Source organism: Hippocampus bargibanti, linkage group LG05 (assembly GCF_051943395.1).
Source record: "Hippocampus bargibanti isolate YZ-2025 linkage group LG05, ASM5194339v1, whole genome shotgun sequence".
NCBI classification, from domain to species: Eukaryota; Metazoa; Chordata; class Actinopteri; order Syngnathiformes; family Syngnathidae; genus Hippocampus; species Hippocampus bargibanti.
This window is the reverse complement of record NC_142738.1, coordinates 20163640-20185465: the sequence shown is the minus strand read 5'-3', so window position 1 is coordinate 20185465 and position 21826 is coordinate 20163640. Positions and strand designations below refer to the sequence as shown.

General features: G+C 42.1%; 1 protein-coding gene across 1 annotated transcript in view; it reads left to right on the top strand.

Moving 5' to 3' along the window:
- Nucleotides 1-21826, top strand: part of abtb3b (ankyrin repeat and BTB domain containing 3b) — a 158470-nt gene that overhangs the window by 112207 nt on the left and 24437 nt on the right. Inside the window, exon 3 of the mRNA XM_088997204.1 lies at nucleotides 8081-8285. Coding sequence (XP_088853330.1) covers nucleotides 8081-8285 — 205 coding nt within the window. The remainder of the gene's footprint in view (nucleotides 1-8080; nucleotides 8286-21826) is intronic.

Below are 21826 nucleotides of genomic sequence, written 5' to 3'. Positions count from 1 at the left end.
CTTGACTTTCTTTGCTTTAACGAAACGTGACAAACTCCTGGTGACTTTTCACAGCTAAATGACTCTACTCCTCCCGGATTTGTGTATATTCCCAAACCTCACCTTTCTAGCCGTGGAGGTGGCCTAGCTATTTTTTATCATGACATATGGAATGTCGTTCCAGTCTCGCTCCCTGAAACGTGTTCATTTGAATCCATTGCATGCCAAATTTCTGGTGCAACTCCCACAATTCTCGCCACTAATCCCCCCCCCCCCCCCCAAACCTCACTGTGACTTTTTAAACGAAGTTTCTACTATTGTCACCCATCTCTCCTGTCTCTCACCGAATATAATTATCATGGGAGACTTTAACATACACATAAATAATCCAACTACTCCGCTAACAATTGACTTCACTTCAGCCAACTTGTGGATGTCCCTACGCATATAAAAGGTCACACACTTGACCTGATATGCTACTCTGGTTTGACTCCATTCAACAGCCCAGCTGTCGAACTTCCAATAACAGACCATTACCTCGTTACTTGTAACCTTTCCATCACACTTTCCACCACCAAAACAGCCCGTTCTATCAACTTTTGTAACATCAAGGGCATTAACCCGGACTCTCTTGCTTCAATGTTCGCCCCATTATCTCTTGACCCAAGCTCCTCTCCTGACGAACTGGTTTGCCGCAACAACTCGGACCTCAACGACATTCTCAACACGCTCGCTCCCGTCAAATCCCGCTCTGTTTTATTTACTCTTTCTGCACCCTGGTTCAACGCTCATCTCTGCTCCATGAAATCGAAAACACGCCAGCTTGAAAGACTTTATCGGAGAACCAGACTCACTGCTCACAAAGATATGCACACCGCTCAACTTTCTCTCGACAAGAACAGTATCTCTCAAGCTAAATCACAATACTACTCTGGACTCATTGACTCGGATCATCATCAGAACCTCATCCTTTCACCACATCACCCCCGTCCTCCAAGAGCTCCACTGGCTCCCGGTCAAATATAGAATCAACTTTAAAATTCTTCTTTATAAATTTAAAGCTATACAGAACCTTGCCCCCCCATACCTATCTGACCTTCTTCAAATTTCTATTCCCTCTCGTTCCCTCAGATCCTCTTCCTCCCTCCGCCTCTGTGTGCCCCCCCCCCCCTGCCCGTCTCAGCACGATGGGTGACAGACTCTGTCACTGACAGAGCCTTCAGCTGCTCTGCCCCCAAAATTTGGAACTCACTTCCTCCCAACATTCGTTACATCGATTCTCTCTCCCACCTATTTAAAATTGCATTTCCTGTTTAGCTCTCTCTCTTGTTTCTATTTATAATTGTATTTTATTTATTGCATTCTATTTGTGATTGTAGTTTATTCATTATAGTACCTATGCTTGTCTGTGACTGTAAAGTGTCCTTAAGAGCTTTGAAAGGCGCTTAAAATGAAATGTATAATTATTATTATTATCAAATACTGGAAATACTCTGGCTCTCTTTTCTCTTTATAACAGAATCATTGCACCCCCTGTTTCTCTCCCCCCTCACTTTTATTCTTCTGGCACCTGCAATTCTCTCCTTATATTCTTTTCTGAAAAAGCCAACAAAATCCACCAGCATCTGCTCCTCTGTACCCATCCCCCAACCTTGCTACTCCCTCTCATCTCTTATCTTCTTTTGATCTCCCTCATCCCTCGACTATCTCGAACCTCATAACTAAATCCAATAATTCTTCCTGTCAATTAGATCCCCTCCCAACAGTTCTGGTCAAATCTTGCTTGCCATCTCTCCTTCCATTCATTTAAGCCATTATTCACTCCTCGCTGTCCTCAGGAATCGTCTGTGTACACCTCAAAACGGCGGCTGTCACACCAATTCTTAAAAAGTCTGGATCTGATCCCAATGACTTCAGGAACCTTCGCCCCATTTCTCACCTTCCTTTTATTTCCAAAATCCTTGAAAAAGTTGTGTACTATCTCCTACACTCTCACCTCTCCCAGAATGATCTCGACGAACCATTCCAATCTGGTTTCAGCCCCCACCAGAATCAGCTCTCTTAAAAGTCACGAATGATTTCTTTTGGCAGCTGACGCCGGTTTAGTCTCAATCCTCGTCCTTTTTGACCTTACTGCAGCTTTTGACAGCATTTCTCATCCCATCCTCCTTGAAAGACTTTCCTCCATAGAGATCACCGACACGCCCCTACACTGGTTTCACTCATATCTCTCTGGCCGCTCTCAGTTCATCCAAATTAACTCCTTCACTTCACAGTCCTCTCCTGTATCTTCTGGTGTTCCCCAAGGCTCTGTCCTGGGACTGCTCCTCTTTATCACCTACCTTCTTCCCCTTGGCAATATTCTCCCTAAATTTGGTATACAACTTCATTGATTTGCAGATGACATCCAGCTCTATCTCTCCAGCAAACCCGACGCCTCTCTTCCACCTTCTTCCCTTTCACTCTGCCTCTCTGAAAATTAAATCCTGGTTTACCCACAACTTCCTCAAACTTAACAGCAAAAAAACCCTGAAATTCTCCTCGTTAGTACCAAATCCACGTTGAGCAAAGCTAACAGTTTCTCACTATTGACAATTCAACCGTTTGAAAGAAGGCAAGATGGAAGGGGAAAAAATAGAATGAGATGAATGTGATTTGTTTGGAAGATGCTTTAGAATGAAATACTCTACTGCTGTCAAATTTGCATCCTGCTCAAGTATTCACTGGCATTTGGCTCTCTTGTGGAGCATTACTTTCAAAGTGCCTCTTTTTAATTTTTCATTTTCACTTCTGCCAAAGGCCGTATTAGCATATTTGAATTGAAACCATGTTATTATACCTACACATGTCATTAACACCGAGGGCAAAATAACTCATTCATGCCAAACAAAATGGTGTCATCACTGTTCTATCTTTTGTAAAAATGCATGATACAAAATACAGTGAATATACGTACTTGCAGAACGTATATACCTGTACATTATTCTATGAGTTTCCACTATTGTATTTGTTTCCATAAACTGTACAAAGCATAGTGTGAATGTAGCGCTTCGCTCTATGTGCTCTTGTCTTGTGAATATCTGCTCTGAGGACTCAGTTTACCTTTAACGCCAGAGAATAACTGCATGTCAGTAGAAGGGAGTAGCCTAAAGGAAATTGAACTACAGATGTGGTATTGTAGAGATTTTACTGTAAAATGGCAGTGGTGAAGCAATTTGATAAAGGACTATACAATTCCTTTTAGGGATAATACCAATTAGGTAGGTAGGTAGGTAGCAGTGACGTGCAGTCAGGGGAGGCAGGTGAGGCTGTGCAGCAGCCGGCTGAGCCTCACCATGGATTGTGCAATGACTATGCTAACTGTGCTGGCTTGCTCTGCAGTGAGACCACATTGCTGTCCCTCTGCATATCACTATTGATTGCAGTGTTCAAACACTTTTAGTATATGAACAAAATGTTTACAGTTAAGCTGGTGTATATAATGTAGAGTCACTTTACATTATAGACACTGTACTACAGTGTTTAATTTATTTATTTTTATCAAAACTGTGTGCATAGGTGAGGCACACAGTTCTCCTGCCTCATGACAGGGGGCGCTGGTGATTACACAGATTCTTCTTGCCCCTCCTCGGCTGCAGAATAATTGAATTAGTGAGAGCAAGCTACAGTCAACAGTTAGCAAGTTAAGTGCAACCATCCAGTCATTTTTTTGTGTTGCTTGGCCTTATTTTCAAAATGGAGGATTACATATCAAAATTGAAAGAAATAGAGAGACTTTTAAAACTGAAGAAAGATAAGTAAGGCAACTACAAAGAAGGTATCGATGCCTTTCTTCAAAAGGAGCGGCGCATGGACTTCATTCATAAGTAAAGGTAACACGATAATAGCGTTTTTTATTCTTTTTTTCTATGCTACAGTTTATATAAAGAATGCTGACATGACATTTTAAACAAAACACGTTAACTGTTGCCAATCAAATGGTGAATAAGCTACTCTTGTAGAGTTCAGACGTTTGTAAATCTGACTGTGATGACGTCAGTGCCTCACCAGCCATAAACCTCACCGCACATCACTGGTAGGTAGGTAGGTAGGTAGGTAGATAGGTCGGTCAGTAGGTAGGTAGGTAGGCGGTTGGTGGTTGGATGGAATCGATAGATATATGCCGTCATGAACCTGTACTGTTTACTTTTCGTTTCTGTATCTGCATGGTGGGTGTTCACTCAAATGTCACACCTCTCTTGGATCAGGCCTCATTACCTGTCTGCTTTAAAAGCCAGGCCGCGCTTACAACTGATTGTCGGATTTTTAGCCTTGCTCATGTCTCTGTCGTCAAGTATTTCATTTTCTCAACACTTCTTGACATGTTTCCTCCTTTGTTCATAGCATTTTGGTTGTAAAATTGTCTTTTCCTTTGAGATGACAAGCAATTTACCTTTATTTCAGTCCTTGCCTTTTCCAAACACTGTGTTTGTTCTCGCCATTTTATGGTTCTTTGTTACCAGCATCCTTCGTTGTACTTTGTACCTTGTGTTTTTGTTATACTTTTGATCGAAACTTATTATCGGTGTTTGGGATTTTGGAATCTTCATTCTGTACAAATATATGATATATAGTAAAAAAATCAGGGCGGCCCGATGGTCCAATGGTTTGCGAATCGACTTCACAGTGCAGATCCTGGTTCAGGCCTTCTTGTGAGGAATTTGCATGTTGTCCCCGGGCTTGCGTGGGTTTTCTCCAGATCTTCCAGTCTCCTCCCACATTCCAATAACATGCATGGCAGGCTGATTTAACACTCTACTGTATATTGTCCCACAGTGTGAGTCTAAGCGCGAAAAGTTGCTCATCTCTCTGTGCCCTGGCTGACTGCCTGAAGACAGCTGGGATAGACTCCAGCACCCCCTGCGCCCCTTGTGAGGATAAAGTGGTTTATAAAATAGATGACTGCATGGATGGTAAATAGAGACAGACCAATAGATACTGTAGATTGGTAAATAGGTACCAATAAATGGATAGCGAGACCCAGTAGGTAGTTTTAAAGAGTGTTATATTGACCTTAAAATACTTTAAAAGGCTCCGAAAAATACACTATTGTTGAATGAAACTATATTATATGGCCTGTGCAAGTGGTCCTTGCTGCTCTTGAAGGAGATAGACAACTTCATTGCCAAATGCTCTAGACCAGGGGTGGGCAAACTTTTTGACTCGCGGGCCGCATTGGGTTCTAAAATTTGACAGAGGAGCATTTGGAGGGACTGTTTGGGCCGGAAATACTCTGAACAAGTTATGTCCATAATTTATAAAATCACTTCAAATGACTTTGACTGAGCGTATTTTACAAAGATTCCACAGCATATAGCTATAGTTTACGTTTTAAGACTTGCGCTGAATATTCATGAAGTCTTGTTTTCGAGTTGATGACGTCACGTTTGGACCGCCCCTGACCGAGAAAGCGACATACAATGCATTTTGGGTACTTTGTTTGGTCTGAAAACTTCGTGTTGGTCCGTGTTGATGGTGAAATTAGAAGGAAAACACATAAATAACGCCATGGTGAATCGTTGTGTGTTGCACCAAGACAACTATTTGATATTCGCTGACACAAATTCCCAGCTGACAAATCAGTCCATTTCCAATGGAGCTTGGGCGCAATCTTCTGCATTTTCTGGGTGCTACATTGCTGTCATTGGCGGCTTGAATTGATATGGGAGGACTCCTTGAATCAATTGCAAACATTTATGCTTTCCTCTTCAGAACTTGAATCATATTCATAACTGGATGAGTAACAAGAAAACATCTTCTCCGAATCTGAAGCCATTGTTTTGATTCTCGATCAAGGCAAGACGTCTTAGCGTGATGTCACGAACAAAGGGGTGGGACCTTCTGAAACTGACCATTTCCGGATTCATTTGAAGTCATTTTTATTTGTGTTTTTCATTTAACTAAAAATATCAGCCTGCCTGATTTGGGTATTTTAGATGCTATAAAACGTTTTTCTGATGTCAGTGGGAAACAAAAACAAAAAATGGTGCCGGTTGTCCTTTAAATGTAGTATGTACAAACCTCATAGCACAGTAAGAACACTACAACCCAATGTATTAACTGTCTTTCAAATGTGAAAAATATCCCTGATCAGTTAATAAATTTGTCTCAAGGAATATGGCGTTTACATACTACAGTAAAGTCTCGTTATATCGATATCGGATATATCGATAGTCCCGGTTATATCGATACTATTTCTATGCACGCACGGAGAAAATTACATGCAAACAGGGTCGGATATATCGATAGTCCCGGTTATATCGATATTTTTTCGGACTCCCTTGAATATCGATATAACGAGACTTTACTGTATTTCGCAGATACTTGGAGGAGGAAATGGAAATAGATTAAAATAACATGCACTGTGATTTATCAAGATTGCGTCTGTTTTTAATAAGTTTCCATCGAAGGGGCAAAGTTAAAGAAATCAACATTTATTGAAAAATGGAATCACTTTCAAAATTCAAAACATATTATTACAAAACGAAATATTCAAGCTCAATAATACCTACTTGTGTTAAATTCCGCCAAATCATAGATGGTTTGTCCTGACCGCGCGCTCAACAAACTCCTCACTGACGCCCTCGCCTACACGCACAAACAAAACACGTGTACCGTCGCCGAGCACACAAACATAGACTACCTGCAGTTGAAATTTGCATACTCGGCACGGCAGCCAATCAGAAGCCTGCTTCTTTCTTCCGGACTTTCGCAAGCGTTATAAAGTCGTGCAATTGCATGTCATTTTCCAAAATAGATACACAGAACCTCAGACCAGAAGAAAGATTCAAAAGAAGCTAACAACATATGTGACGCTAAAAAACGTAAATTTACATTAAACCGTGACTGTAAAGTGTACGTGAGACTTATGAAAGGGGCTTAGTGGCTCGTAGGAAGCAATGCAAACGTTGCATTGTGCACCGCAATGACAATCGACTACTGCAGCAAAATCTACAGCCATGCACATTTAACGTAAATTAAGCAAGGTAGCATTTGTAGTAGGTGCATTCTTGATTTTTTAAAAAACTTTATACTTTGTTACAATGTTTTTTTAATGTGATTAGTTGTCTCTTTGTGCTCCAAGTTGTGAAAAATGGGACAGGCAACTTTTCAGTTATCTGCCCTGTTGTTCGCTAACTTTTTGTCATGAGTTTTAGACACTGTTTGTACTATAATTTGGGCAAGTTCGGTGGGCCGGATTAAAAAGCCTAACGGGCCGTATGTGGCCCGCGGGCCGTAGTTTGCCCATCGCTGCTCTAGACTCATTCAGGCACCCTTTTCACCCTCTTTGCTCACTTTGAGGCTTAATGGACACTCTGAATGAATCAAATAGCACCATTTCAAAACTGAACTAAGGCTAAGTTCGTGTCATCAAGAATTTGTAACCGCACTATTATAAACATGCGCGCGCACGCACACACGCACACACACACACACACACATACGTGCGCGCGCACTCAGAACACATAAAAATGAAAAGTTATTTATTTAGACATGCACACTATCATTTTTCAGCATAATGGAAATGACAACAATAAAGCAATAATAATGGGATTTATTTCGCAGTAGGCTATGCCTGCTAATTGTTAAGAAGTATATTAAGATCAGATTTTAAAAAAGAATTCCAGCATTTTTACCTGGGAAAGCCCATGCTGACTGATTGTAATAGAAACAGAATAATGTTCCTTGTGGTAATCATCAGTCTTTGTTGAATAGTGTTTTACTCAGTATTGAATGCTGGCATTGTTGTGCAAAAAAATGTTTCTTGTTGCCTTTTATAATCCCATGATTTTACCTTGTGATTTCACATCTTTGAAACTCTCAAAATGCAAACGGGGCACAAATAAAATAATTGTTCTCCTTTGGAAGCAATTGTAAAACAATGAAAATCAGTGTTCAAATGTGAACAGGATGCAAATGGAAAGAAAATGAAGGCCTGGAACACACAAAAAAAGCAAAATATACTGAACTGAACCCTAATGGAATGTGTCCCTTTTTTGTTATCCCCTCTCCCTAACACCTCCCCTCTTTATGGTGCGAATGTGTTTGGAATGATGTGTAGGTGATATGGTGTCACGAGCTACGCACTATCTCCAGCCACTGTATACCAAGAACCACAACAACGGGACACCCATTCACCAGAAGAGCGCAGCGATACACTGGGCCCCCGAGGCCATCTATACATTGTGTTACTTCATGCACTGCCCACAGATGGAGTGGGAGAATCCCAACTTGGAGCCATCTAAAGTTTCCTTACAAACTGAGAGGTAAGATGCAAAACAGTTAAGCAAATGAACTAACTTGCTGTCAAGTTAGATAGACACTATTCAGTAACTAGGATAGTGTTTTTTTTCCTCCCATCAGTTTTTTTTCATTGCTCATGGGGAATCATCATTCATGAAGGTCGGTTAATGTTACAGTGAACCTCAGTTTTTTGGGGGGCATAAATTCCGGAGGCGTCCATAATAATGACGAGATGAGACATAGAAAGAACCATAAAACATTGTTTGATGTAATTTTGTCCCTTTCAATATTATTAAGACATTCACTTCATTCATTAAGACACACAATTCAAAGCATGCTTGCATGAAGCAGTTTATTTTTCACGCCTCGTTTTCCATAAAATTAGCACACAAAAGAAAATCAAACATTGTTTACTTAAATATACAATATTATATTATATATATTTATTATATTTTTATATTATATATATTTATTATATTTTCAACCAATCGTCTCGTTTTGTCAAACAAAAAGCCACTTAATACCAATATATGCAAAATGCCATAGACAGGCAAATTAGTACCACATTTTCATGATCAAACTGCACACTTAAAAGTCTTAGATTTTCTTCAAAATGGACAGAGCATCTAATAATATCGGTTGTCATGTACTCCGAGTTCCAAAATGTGTGAATGTTCTTGTATGATAGTACTGTAACATGATAGACTGTTTTCTCAGCCAGTACTACATGTACTGTACTACATACCTGCTTCGGCTATGGCAAAAGATGTAAGACAAACATACTTTGCATTTTGAAATGCAACATAAACCTTGCCGACTAACATATCCAGCTCAACAACGTCACCTAGAAGAAGTGCTGTTCACTTTTGGCTGTTGTGTTTTGTTGCCATTGTAGTAGGTAGAAATGGCCAAAGTGAAGTTGCTCGCGGTGAAGTAGCGATGGCGAACACATATTTACTAGGACTTGGAGGCAAGGTGTGAATGAAATGTGGAGTACTTAAGTGGCTGCTTGTACTGTTGTTCTAGCTTTTGCAAAAACGTAATTTTTTTATTTTTTTTTAATAGCGAACATTTTACAATGTATGTGCCTAATAATAATAATAATAATATCCATCCATCCATTATCCTTACCGCTTATTCCTCATTAGGGTCATGGGGGGTGCTGGAGCCTATCCCAGCCATCTACGTGCACTAGGTGGGGGACACCCTAAATTGATTTCCAGCCAATCGCAGGGCACACAAAGACAAACAACCATTCACTCTCACACTCACACCTATGGACAATTTGGAGTTTTCAATCTGCCTGCCATGTGTGTTTTTGGAATGTGGGAGGAAACCGGTGGACCCAGAGAAAAGCTCACTCACTCACTCACTCATCCCATGGCCTAGAAGGCCGTAGGGGTGCCATGATGGACGTTTGGGCAGTCAGAGATCTCCAGCGCTCTCGGTCTTCAGCAGTTCGTAGCAGGGTGTGGAAGCTGCAGCCTGTCCATTCCTTAATGTTGTCCATCCAGCACTTCCTCTGTCTTCCTCTTCTCCGCTTCCCTTCCACTGTCCCCTCCAGGATGGTTTTGGATAGTGAGGTATGCCTTATAACGTGGCCAAACCAGGCCATTTTACGACGTTTCACCATTGAGAGTACAGGCTCTTGTTCTCCAGAAAGGATGGTGACTAGCTGTCTGACGTAGTCATTTGTCTGGTGTTCCCTGTAAGATATATTGAGCATCCTTCTGTAGCTCTTATGCTCAAACGCCTTGATCCTGCGCTCTGTGTCTGCTGTAAGTGTCCAGCTCTCACAGCCGTATAACAAGGTGGAGAGTACTAGAGACTTGTACAGCCTGACCTTCACTGCAAAGCCGATGGTATTGCTCCTCCAAATTCTGGCCAGTCTTGTCATGGCTGATGTTGCTATTGCAATTCGTGATTTAATCTCCTTTGTGGAGCTGCCATCCTCACTCACAAAGGACCCAAGGTATTTGAAATCCTTCACCACTTCGAAGTCTGCCCGTTCATTGTGATTTTTGGTGGTGTTGTTTTATTGTAGCTATTGACCAGTATCTTGCTTTTCTCTGCGCTTATTTGCATACCGTAACCCCTCGCTACCTTTTCCAGTCTGGTGGTAAGCTCCTGGAGTTCGGCTTCGCTTTTTCCCATCAGATCTATGTCATCAGCGAACCGGAGGTTACAGATGGGTCTTCCTCCGATGGATATGGAGGTGTGAAACTCTTCCAGGGCCTCATCCATGATGTTTTCCAGAGAGATGTTGAATAGGACGGGGGACAGAAGACAGCCTTGTCGGACACCAATAGATGTTTTGAAAAGTTCCCCCATGGTGTTGTTCATGAGAACTGCACTGCTCTAGTTGATGTAGAGTGACTGAATGACCTGGATGAGATTCTTGTTGAAGTTGTAGTTTCGGAGCATCTGCCACATCCCCTCATGGCACACCCTGTCAAAGGCTTTCTTAAAGTCGATGAAGTTGTGGAACAGGTCATGTTGATGCTGGAGGTGTTTCTCGATAAGTAATCTGATGTTAAAAATCTGCCCTGTGGTACCCCTTTTTGGTCGGAATCCTGCTTGCTCATCTGCGATAATATCCTCTGCCCTACTCTTTAGTCTGTTCAGGATGATCCTTAGCAGCACTTTGCTTGCGTGGCAGATCAGGCTGATGGTCCTGTAGTTCTGACACTGCCTTGAGTTCCCCTTCTTAGGGATAGGGATAACCAGAGATTGTGTCCATTTTTGGGGCCATTGCTTGGTTCTCCAAATATTCTGACAGATGTGTGTGAGTGCTTTAATTGTCTCGTGTCCTCCATGTTTCCACAGTTCAGCCGGGATGTTGTCGATGCCAGGTGACTTGCCGATCTTCAGGTTCCTTACTGCCTCCTCCACTTCTGCCTGGAGTATCGGCACGTCGTCATCTTCGCTGATGACCTTTGCGGCGTCAGTGGTTATGTTCTGATTGGATTTTATTTTGAGGTTGTAGAGTTCCTGGCAGTACTCTGTCCATCTTCTGATTACCGCTGTCTTTTTGGTTAGCAGAGCACCGTCCCCATCTTCTATTATTGTTGCAGTATGTTGCTGCGTCTTTGTCAAAGCCTTCAATATGGCGTATGCTGCTTTACTGTTGCCCTGTCGTATACTTGTGTCTATTTTTTTCACACTGCTCTGTGATCCACTTCTCCTTTGTTTCCCTCATCCTCTTCCTAATATATTTGTTCACCATAGTGTGCTGTTTCGCAGCCTCTGGGTCATCCTTCTTGGTCCTTTTTAGTGTCCTTCTGTGGTCACACAGATCAAGGATGTCATCTGTGACCCACGGTTTCTTCTTCTTCCTATACTTCCCTAATACTTCAGTCGCTGTTTCCACAAATGTGCTCTCCATAGCGTCGGTCAGTGAGTCGATGTCTTGTAGAACGTTAAGGGTGGCAAATTTTCCTCCTATGCTTGCCTCAAATATTCCTGCAACTTGTGGGTCTTTTAGTTTTTCTAAGTTAAACCTGATTCGTGGTGAACCGTCTTGCTTTGGGCTTTTGAGTTTGAGTTTGAGTGTCATCAGCACCATATCGTGGTCGCTTCCCACGTCTGCGCCAGGAAACGTCCTTGTTTGGGCTTTGTTTATGCTTGACTTGAATCTTTGAGGGGTCAAGATATAGAGAAAAGCTACGCGGGCCCAAAGACTACATGCTAACTCCACACAGGGAGGCCGAAGACACGAAAGCTGGTCACGTGACCAACGGTGTGACCGATACAGATTTCGCTAATGGTGGTACTGTATTGAAGTCCTTAAGCAAATATCGATTCAGCTTAAGCTGCTTTTATATCGATATAAGCAGACCAAATTGGCTGGCGGGAGATGAAAAGGGCACCGTAGTAACCAGGTATCGTACTAAACGGAACTAATTTTATATATATATATATATATATATATATATATATATATATATATATATATATATATATATATATATATATATATATATATATATATATATATATCGATATATCTATATATATCGATAGTACTGCTTATTACGGTACTCTTTCTATGAACGCAAGGAGAAAATTTACATGCCGCAGGATCGGATATATCGATAGTCCGGATGTTAAGACCCGAAAACTCCTCACCATGCACGGAGGGTTCCATCCCAAGTCCAGCACCCTGAGACTGTACACAAGCCGTAAGGAAGGAGGCCGGGGACTAGTGAGTGTGAGAGCCACTGTCCAGGATGAAACATCCAAGCTCCATGAATACATCAAAGAGAAGGCTCCAACGGATGATGTACTCAGAGAATGTCTCAGTCAATGGGGAACAGAGGATGAGGTGCTGGAAGAGGGACAATCATGGGAGGAAAAGCCCCTACACGGGATGTACCACCGAACCATAGCAGAAGTGGCTCTCAAGAAGTCCTATCAGTGGCTAGAGAGGGCTGGCCTAAAGGACAGCACAGAGGCACTCATCCTGGCTGCCCAAGAGCAGGCCCTGAACACCAGAGCCATAGAGGCAGGGATATACCACACCAGACAAGACCCAAGGTGTAGGTTGTGCAAAGAGGCACCTGAGACAATCCAACACGTAACTGCAGGGTGTAAGATGCTGGCAGGGAAAGCCTACATGGAGCGCCATAACCAGGTGGCTGGCATAGTCTACCGAAACATCTGTGCGGAGTATGGACTGGAAACCCCAAGGTCAAAATGGGAAACACCTCCCAAGGTGGTGGAGAATGACCGAGCAAAAATCCTGTGGGACTTCCAGATACAGACTGACAAGATGGTAATGGCCAACCAACCAGATATCGTGGTCATAGATAAAGGGGAAAGGAAAGCCGTTGTCGTGGATGTAGCGGTCCCGAGTGATGGGAACATCAGAAAGAAGGAACATGAGAAAATCGAGAAATACCAAGGGCTCAGAGAGGAGCTGGAGAGAGCCTGGAAGGTAAAGGTGACAGTCGTGCCTGTGGTGGTCGGAGCACTTGGGGCAGTGACCCCCAAACGCGACGAGGGGTTGCAACAGATCCCGGGAACAACATCGGATATCTCGGTCCAGAAAAGCGCAGTGCTGGGAACAGCACGGATACTGCGCAGAACCCTCAAGCTTCCTGGCCTCTGGTAGAGGACCCGAGCTGAAATGGGGACAGACACCACCCATGGTGGGTGAGACGAGGATTATATATATATATATATATATATATATATACAGTAAAATCTCGTTATATCAATATCGGTTATATCGATAGTACTGCTTATTACGATACTCTTTCTATGAACGCAAGGAGAAAATTTACATGCCGCAGGATCGGATATATCGATAGTCCGGTTATATCGATATTTTTTCCGACTCCCGAGAATATCGATATAATAAGACTTTACTGTATATATACATATATATATATATACATATATACATATATACTAATTATACATAATAGACTAGAAATTTGCGAGGAAATGAAAACAGTATCGTAATAAGCAGTACTATCAATATAACCGATATCGAGATATTACGAGACTTTACTGTACTCCTGTATCACTCCACATTGCTTAGGGAACTCTGTTGACTGGGATTTTATTTACTTGTTCTCAACCTCCTCTCAATTTTACCAGATTCCCAAGTACTCATATGATAGCTATTAAAAGTAAAATAGAGTGCTAGTGTGCTTTCAATTACCCAAAAAGTTGCATCAAGGAGTCATTGCAGCAGGCAGATTCAGTCAGTATTGATTGATGCTGCAGGAGCTGCATCCTCAGTATGTCAGAATGATGTAAGACTGGTAGTGTTTTCATGTTATTTCCCTTGCTTGCTTGTTTCAGAACCAGTCATTTACCTCCAATAATAATTGTCCCATGGGATGATGAGTGGCGCAAGACAGTCCTCGTAAATGGTTGAAGGTCAAATGTAAATTGCCTGTTTTTTTGGGAATTGAGACAATGTCTTGAGTTGTTCAGTAAACTCATCAGCTACAGCATTGTGCATGGTGTGATGCAAGAATGTCATTGAGTGTGAGGAGGCCGACACTGTGGGCAATAGGCCTTCTTGCTATTAAGATGATACGAGTCCTTCGGATCTCCAATTGGAATCTTCATTCATGACATTTGTTAAAAAAATACATAAAAACATAAATAAAATTCACTTGTGGTTTACTCATTGGCACACACATTGGCAGTCCCTCTCTTTATTTGGTAAGGCTGTGCTTGAACATGACATGTGGCACGGTGACATGATTTAAAAGGAAAGAACTGTGGGATGGAAATGAGCACTTGTGATGTAATGTGTAGAATGAAAGCTATAAGAGTAAATGAATTGATTTCCATGACAACTGGTTTGATAAATGGCTTCATAATTGGCATTAATATTGGCAATTCTAAAATTGCATACACCAGAGTTCACTATTCTTGATTTAAGACTAGATTAGCTTTAGCGGGGGAAGAGCCCTCCTTGATTGAGACCTCTTCAAAATAAGTGATACCTATTTTGGTCTGGTGACCGAATACACCTTAATCTGATCGCAAGTGGGCCGCGAAAGAACACTCACAATAAGACCAATTTTCTGTTTATTCATGCAAAGAAGTCAATTATGTATATATTAGTATACTTTAACTTGCACATTTACTCAGTTATACGTTCATTCAAGTGCGTTTGCGTGCAAACTGATCACAGTGATTGCAACAATGTTGCGTAATATTTTGTCACAGTTTTGTGGAACTTAAAAACCATGATCTTACAACATCTGGAAAGCAATTTGAACAAATGAATGGCTTTCACGGCATTCCAACCTTTCTGCATCGTTTTAATGAGGCGAACAACATTGAAATGGCTCTGCTTCAAAATATTAAAGGTAACCGATACCTCTGAATTCAGAGAGGCACTTACAAATGATTAAATAACAACCATTGAGCCGGTTTGTACCACTTGCACATCAAGCTCACTACATGTATCATTTACCCACTTAATATTCCAGTGTTAAACCTGTGGGGAGAACAACAAGTTTCTTCAAAAGGTTACTAGCAATCAGCATATAAGAGCCTGAAGATAGCACACGGCATACATATATGTAAAAATGTATCACACACTACTTGTTGGCGTCATAACATTCACTATCATCGTTATTTCCCGGTTTCAGATTAAACATTCAATAACCAAAGAATCACGTGTACCCTCCAATGGGCATGTTGAATACATGCCTCATGAACCTAAATCCTGTTTTTAGAATACTAAATGAATGTAATGTAATTAGGCTTAGCTGGAGGGAGTAGCCATGTTTGTAACATATTTTGGTGACAGCTCATTTACTTGCCTAAGTGGAGGAAGTGCGTATTGGAATGCATCACATGCTCTTGGTATATCAGTGAAGGTCGAAACGCAGAGAACCATGTATTTTTAGTGATATCTCTGCAGTAAAATCCAAGGATGTGTCTACCTGCAGGTTCGATGGAGCGATTTATGTCATTCGTATGAACAGTATACATATTTTCGACGAGATAAATACAATTTCTTCCATGTGTACTATGTGTGTGTGTGTGTGTGTGTGTGTGTGTGTGTGTGTGTGTGTGTGTGTGTGTGTGTGTGTGTGTGTGTGTGTGTGCGTGGGTGTTCTCGTTTGTGCCCCCTGGTGGGGACATCAACATGACTACACGCAGCCCAGTGGGGACTCATGTACCCGTGGGGACCTAAAATGAGGTACCCACGGGCAAATTGCTCTGAGAGACTTCAAACCATGTTTTAAAGAGGTTTCATGACATTTCCTAAAGTGTCCCCACGGGGGCAATTCCAGACCAAAAACTGTGAGTGTATGCGACCTTAATGTGGCAGACTGGTGTACGCCAGGGATGTGTCCTCGCACCAGTCCTGTTCAACATCTTCCTCCTTTGTGTGACACTGTTGCTCCATGAGAGGATCGAGAAGAACAGTGGGGTTACCATAGATTTCCGGCTTGATGGAAATCTATTCAACATCAGGAGGCTCCAGGCAGTCACGAAAGTAAGATCAGAGCATGTCATCCAACTCCAATATGCAGATGACTGTGCAGTTGTGGCCCACACACCAGAAGCACTACAAGCTAGTCACTTAGCTGCTGCAGATGCCTATGGTAGACTGGGCCTCTCTGTCAATGTGGAAAAGACTGAGGTAATCTGTCAGTTGGCATCCATTCCTCCAGTTCATCCACCAACATTCACCATCTCCAATAAGCCACTAGCAATAGTGGACTCTTTCAAATACCTGGGTAGCTTTCTCTCTGACGACTGCAGCATCGACAGAGAGATACAAAACCGGATCAAACAGGCATCAGCATCTTTTGGCAGACTTAGGAGGAGGTCTTTCAAAACAAAGATCTCAAACTCCACACCAAGACTGCAGTTTATCAGGCTGTTGTTGTGTCAACCCTCCTCTACAGCTACGAAGCATGGACCCTGTACAGTCGCCACCTCAGGATGCTTGAGGCCTTCCACCCACACTGAAATACTCTGCTAAACCAACTGCACCAGTGTGGAACTTACAGTCACCCAGCATCAACTTCGCTGGCTCGGCCATGTGATCAGGGTGCCAGAAGAGCGCTTGCCACGTAAGGTGCTTTATGGCCAGCTCCATCTCGGCCGTCACGTGGCAGGAGGCCCCAAAAAAACGCTATAAAGACCAGGTGAAGACTGCCATGAAAAAATGCAGCCTGAACCCGACCGACCCAGCTGGAGGACATTGCAGCTCAACGCTCCATCTGGCGGCAGCTCCTCCAACAAGGCATACAGAAACTTGAGAAAGACCGAGGTGACCAACGGACCAGGAAACGTCAAGGGAGACATCATGCCAGTGCCATACCCACAACCCCAGTCAATGCCTTCACCTGCTCTCCCTGTGGCAAGCAGTGTGGATCACGGATTGGGCTACACAGTCACATGAAATGGTCGCACAAGAAGTAGAGCTGGACTGTCATCATCGGACACGATGGACAACCTTAAGCAAGTAAGACATTGTAGCAGTAGAGGAATGAGCATGCCCGACACAACATATTTATATGTGAAAATACGTAGAAGTAACACGAGGCCTACAATTGGTGCGTTGCATGTAGCATTCGATGTCACGGCCTTATGTCAACAACGTGGCACACGAGCATCGAGAGCATCCAGCATATTTCGTTGAGATAATGATGAAACTACGGTGACATAGATTGGTCCCACAAATCGTATTTTTGAGAGTGTTGTCACCACCTTCACCATGGCTCATGGCCCAGCGCAGCCAGCATTACTCGATTATATTTATAAAATCGAATTAACTTGATACATACAGCTAATACTGCAGCCCCAATTCTATTGTAAACGCAAAAACACATGTGCAGCCATGCATTTGGGCCGCCCCATTTACGCATTTAGACAGCCGCTGGAGCAACTTCGTAATTCCACTGCGCCAGCACTGGCGCACGTCTATCACGATTGGCCCATATTGCTACGTGATCTGCGCCTCATAGGACATACTTTTAAAATAGCTAAAGAAACAAATTTAGTTAAACAGCAATTGAAAACTGTTCGTTTTGCTTGAGAGGTTTTAACTTTCGTCGTGATTCGCTGGAAACTGCTGAGATAATATAATCGAATAATCATTTACCCATGATACATTGCAGTATTTACATCGGACGACATCGACATAAATGGTTGCATTATGGAGCGAGAGAACAGGAGTAAAACCCTAAAAGATATTAAACACAAACATATTTTCATTTTTTTAAGAAGCAACGGAGTGACAATTCGTTTCAGCAAATTGCTGTTAACGATTTGAATTTAGCGGATAAGGTACATTATTTCAGAGCTGTTGCAGCACATTGGAAATCTTCCAAGCAAAGAAATGTAAGTAGACACTAATGAGAAACATTGTACTAAATCTGTTCTCTTTGTCATCTCTGTACCGTAGCATATCAAAATAGCACAGCATTTATTGTGTAGTAACTTAAGAAAATAGAAATAGTTTGTTTGTTTTATCCATCCATCCATCCATCTTCTGCCGTTTATCCGGGGTCGGGTCGCGGGGGCAGCAGCTTCAGTAGGGAAGCCCAGACTTTCCTCTCCCCAGCCACTTCTAGCTCGTCCTGGCGGATCCCGAGGCGTTCCCATGCCAAATGGGAGACATAGTCTCTCCAGCGTGTTGTGGGTCGTCCCCGGGGTCTCCTCTTGATGTGGAGGAGAAGCGGCTCGACTTTGAGCCCCTCCCGGATTACCGAGCTTCTTACCTTATCTCTAAGGGAGAGCCCGGACACCCTACGGAGAAAGCTCATTTCGGCCGCTTGCATCCGGGATCTCGTTCTTTCGGACACAACCCATAGCTCATGAGCATAGATGAGGGTTGGGACGTAGATCGACCGGTAGATTGAGAGCTTTGCTTTTTGTTTATTTTATGTATGAAAAAATTATTTGACTTGAATTAAAATTGTTTGTATATTAGAAATATAGATTTTAGACAAATGATGTTTTTTTATTTGCAATTTAGAAATATCATGCTCCAATGAATGTATTTTGGTTTATTCCAATCAATTTTGTATACCTGGGCAATCTAGTTAAATCTGGTCCCATCTATTTTAGACTTTGGCCCCCTTTTCAGACACAACCTTTTTTTAATTTCCCAGATGCATCCTTGCATGTGTTCAAAATATACAAATTGATCCAAACAGCCAGAGACAGGAATAAAAGTGGCAGCAATTGTGATCTCAGAATTTGAAAATGTTTCAAGGCTATTTATTGGAATTCTTGTCAGAAATAAGGACAGTGATCATTTAGTTCTTTGCATTGAATAGAGCAGATCAATCCATTAACGAATATTGGCGGTTATGGAAAAAAAAAAACATGCAACAGTATTTCCAAAAGTGCCACAAATGACAATCAATAAATAAAAAGAAACAACATTAACATCTCAAAATGTAATTTTTGTTTTTGCAGGATTAAAGTCGTTGGATGAGATATGAGATGGAGTGATCTGAGAAGACTCAATCACAAATATCAACCAAGGTATAAGGTCCGCATTTGACTGAATGCAACTATCGCTGAACTATAGTCTGCCACAAATGAAATGAAGTTAAACTTAACTTTATCGACACTGTTTTAAAAAAACTTGCGACTTCAGTTACACTGTCAAATCCTGAGACTTCAGCCACCTGCATTTTCTGACACATAATATCTGAAGAGAGTAACCCATTTATGCTGTAACCAAACATTCTTTCATTGGCAGTTGATTTGATTTTGTTTTTGTTTTTCAGATAAATCACAAAGAGAGCTCCAATGATGACAACAGCCATGACCACACTTCTAGATGTTGGTCATAGTGCAAGTGTCCCTGAGCTCCGGAGGCCGGTCAGTATCATCATAAGAATCTATCGTGCTTAATCTATTGCAAATTCCCCCATTGTGGGACTATTAAATGTTTCTGATTGTGATTCTATTAATCATAGATATGGGGAAAAACATGTTTTTTGAAAACCTGGATTTAACATTTCTTGGTATGTTTTGAATAGCTATTAGATTATTATTCACTCTCATATTATTATGAGAATTATAAAGGATACCATGAAATCACTGGACGGTATCATACATACATACAGTGAGAGGGGGAAAATGCTTTTCAAGAGTAAATAAAGCAACACGATAGGCTGCATCGCTTACGGTCCAACTAGCATCGGTCCAACGAGCATATTTACAGGATTTTATGGTTAGTAATCTCTCTCTCTGTCTCTCCCTCTTTCAGCTTAACATGCAAATGATTGAACAAACCATGGACGATTCTCTGTCGAGTTCTGACAATACTGATGATGAATATGTTCCCAAACCTGGAGAACAAACAAGTGACAGTTCGGTAGAAGAAACAGAGCAGCAGAAGAACAAGAGGACAAAGAGACGGAAAATGCGTTCGACCAACCCACGGATAGTACACCTTCTTCTACGACACGAATAAACCTCATGAATCAAAAAGTTTACACTCGGCCAATTCCTCTAAGCCACAGACACAAAGACGCGTGACTTGTGCCGACTAATCTGACTCAGAACACCAGCAAACAGCTTCATCCAGTGGTTCTGATAGTTGAAGTTCATGACTTTTAAAAGGAAAACAAATGGTGGCAGGCTCTCCAACAAATCTCACTTCTGAGTGTTTTGCTCCAAGCCTTACAGAAAAATTGCACTTTATGAGGAGAGCAATGTGGAGGCACATGCAGAGGTGTCACTTAAACATGCATGTGCAAACGTCTGTGCACGCTCTCAGTCGTACAGGAGTGGTCCATCGATGAAAAGGTTTCTTCAGCCGTCATCTGTACTTTTTTGAAGGTGTCGGACGTTTCGCTTCTTATCCAAGATGCTTCTTCAGCGAACTAAAGTGAACTAAAGTGCAAAATTTGAAACCAGGAAAGACAGGCCTTGTGTGAATATGCTCAGCCAGTTCCAGATGGTGGAAATGAACAGTTTTGGAAAATGGTGCTTGCTATGCATCAAGATGCAATCACAAATGCTGTGCGTAATGAAAAGGTGATTCTGAAATTTGGGGAACACCTCTTCAATAAGCATGGGCATGATGTCTCAAAACATGACTACATCAGACAGAAGATGCGTGAGACAGGACAACTGCTTCTAGAGGGGAAGAAAAATGGAAAGCTTAAAGACATGGTGGATTTCTTCATCCCAGTAAATTTCCCTCATGTGATCGAAGCAGTGAGGAACGTGACTGGCTTCAATGAGCAATTAAATGCATTCGAAATACCATCCTTAGCACTTAAGTTAGGCCACAACCTCAGGAAAATTGCAAATATTATTGAATGTGAAGGATTACTCTCAGGTGATGACAATGCCATTAATAATGCACGGCTGTTCAAACAAATCTGTGACACCAGATGGAGTGAATGCGTGTCCTCAAAGGCCCTCAGAAACCTGCGTGAGGCAAAATGGAATCTTCCACAACTTCTGCCTTTTACCGAAGATGTGAAAAAGATGCATGAGTATCTTGAGGTCCAAAGACAGGTGTACCAAACAAAACTCAAAGAAGACACAAGTAGGAAACATTGGGGATAACTTGCAAAAGTTACACTTTGCGAAATTATCATTTTCAACCGGAGAAGAGAAGGGGAAGTTTCTAAGCTGCCTTTTACTACGTTTACTTTGAGAGATACATCGTCGACACATCCGGATGTGGAGCTGGCTTTGTCTGGCCTTGAGCAGAAACTGTGTCGGCACTTCCAAAGAATTGAAATACAAGGTAAATGATGGCGAAAGGTTCCCATTCTCCTTACACCTGAAGTGCAGACATCCATGATGGTACTTGCCAATACTCGTCATGAATGTGGGATAGTGGATGAAAACACATGCTTTTTTGCAAGACCACAAGCTCCCAGTCACTTCAGAGGATCTGATGTAATTCGTCAGATAGCCCGAAACTGCGGGACAAAAAATCTGGAAGCATTGTCTTCCACAAAATTGAGAAAGCACATGGCCACAATGTCCAAAGTTCTCAATTTAAAAGACAATGAAATGGACGAGCTGGCAGACTTCCTAGGCCGGGTGTCGGCAACCCGCGGCTCTAGAGCCGCATGCGGCTCTTTAGCGC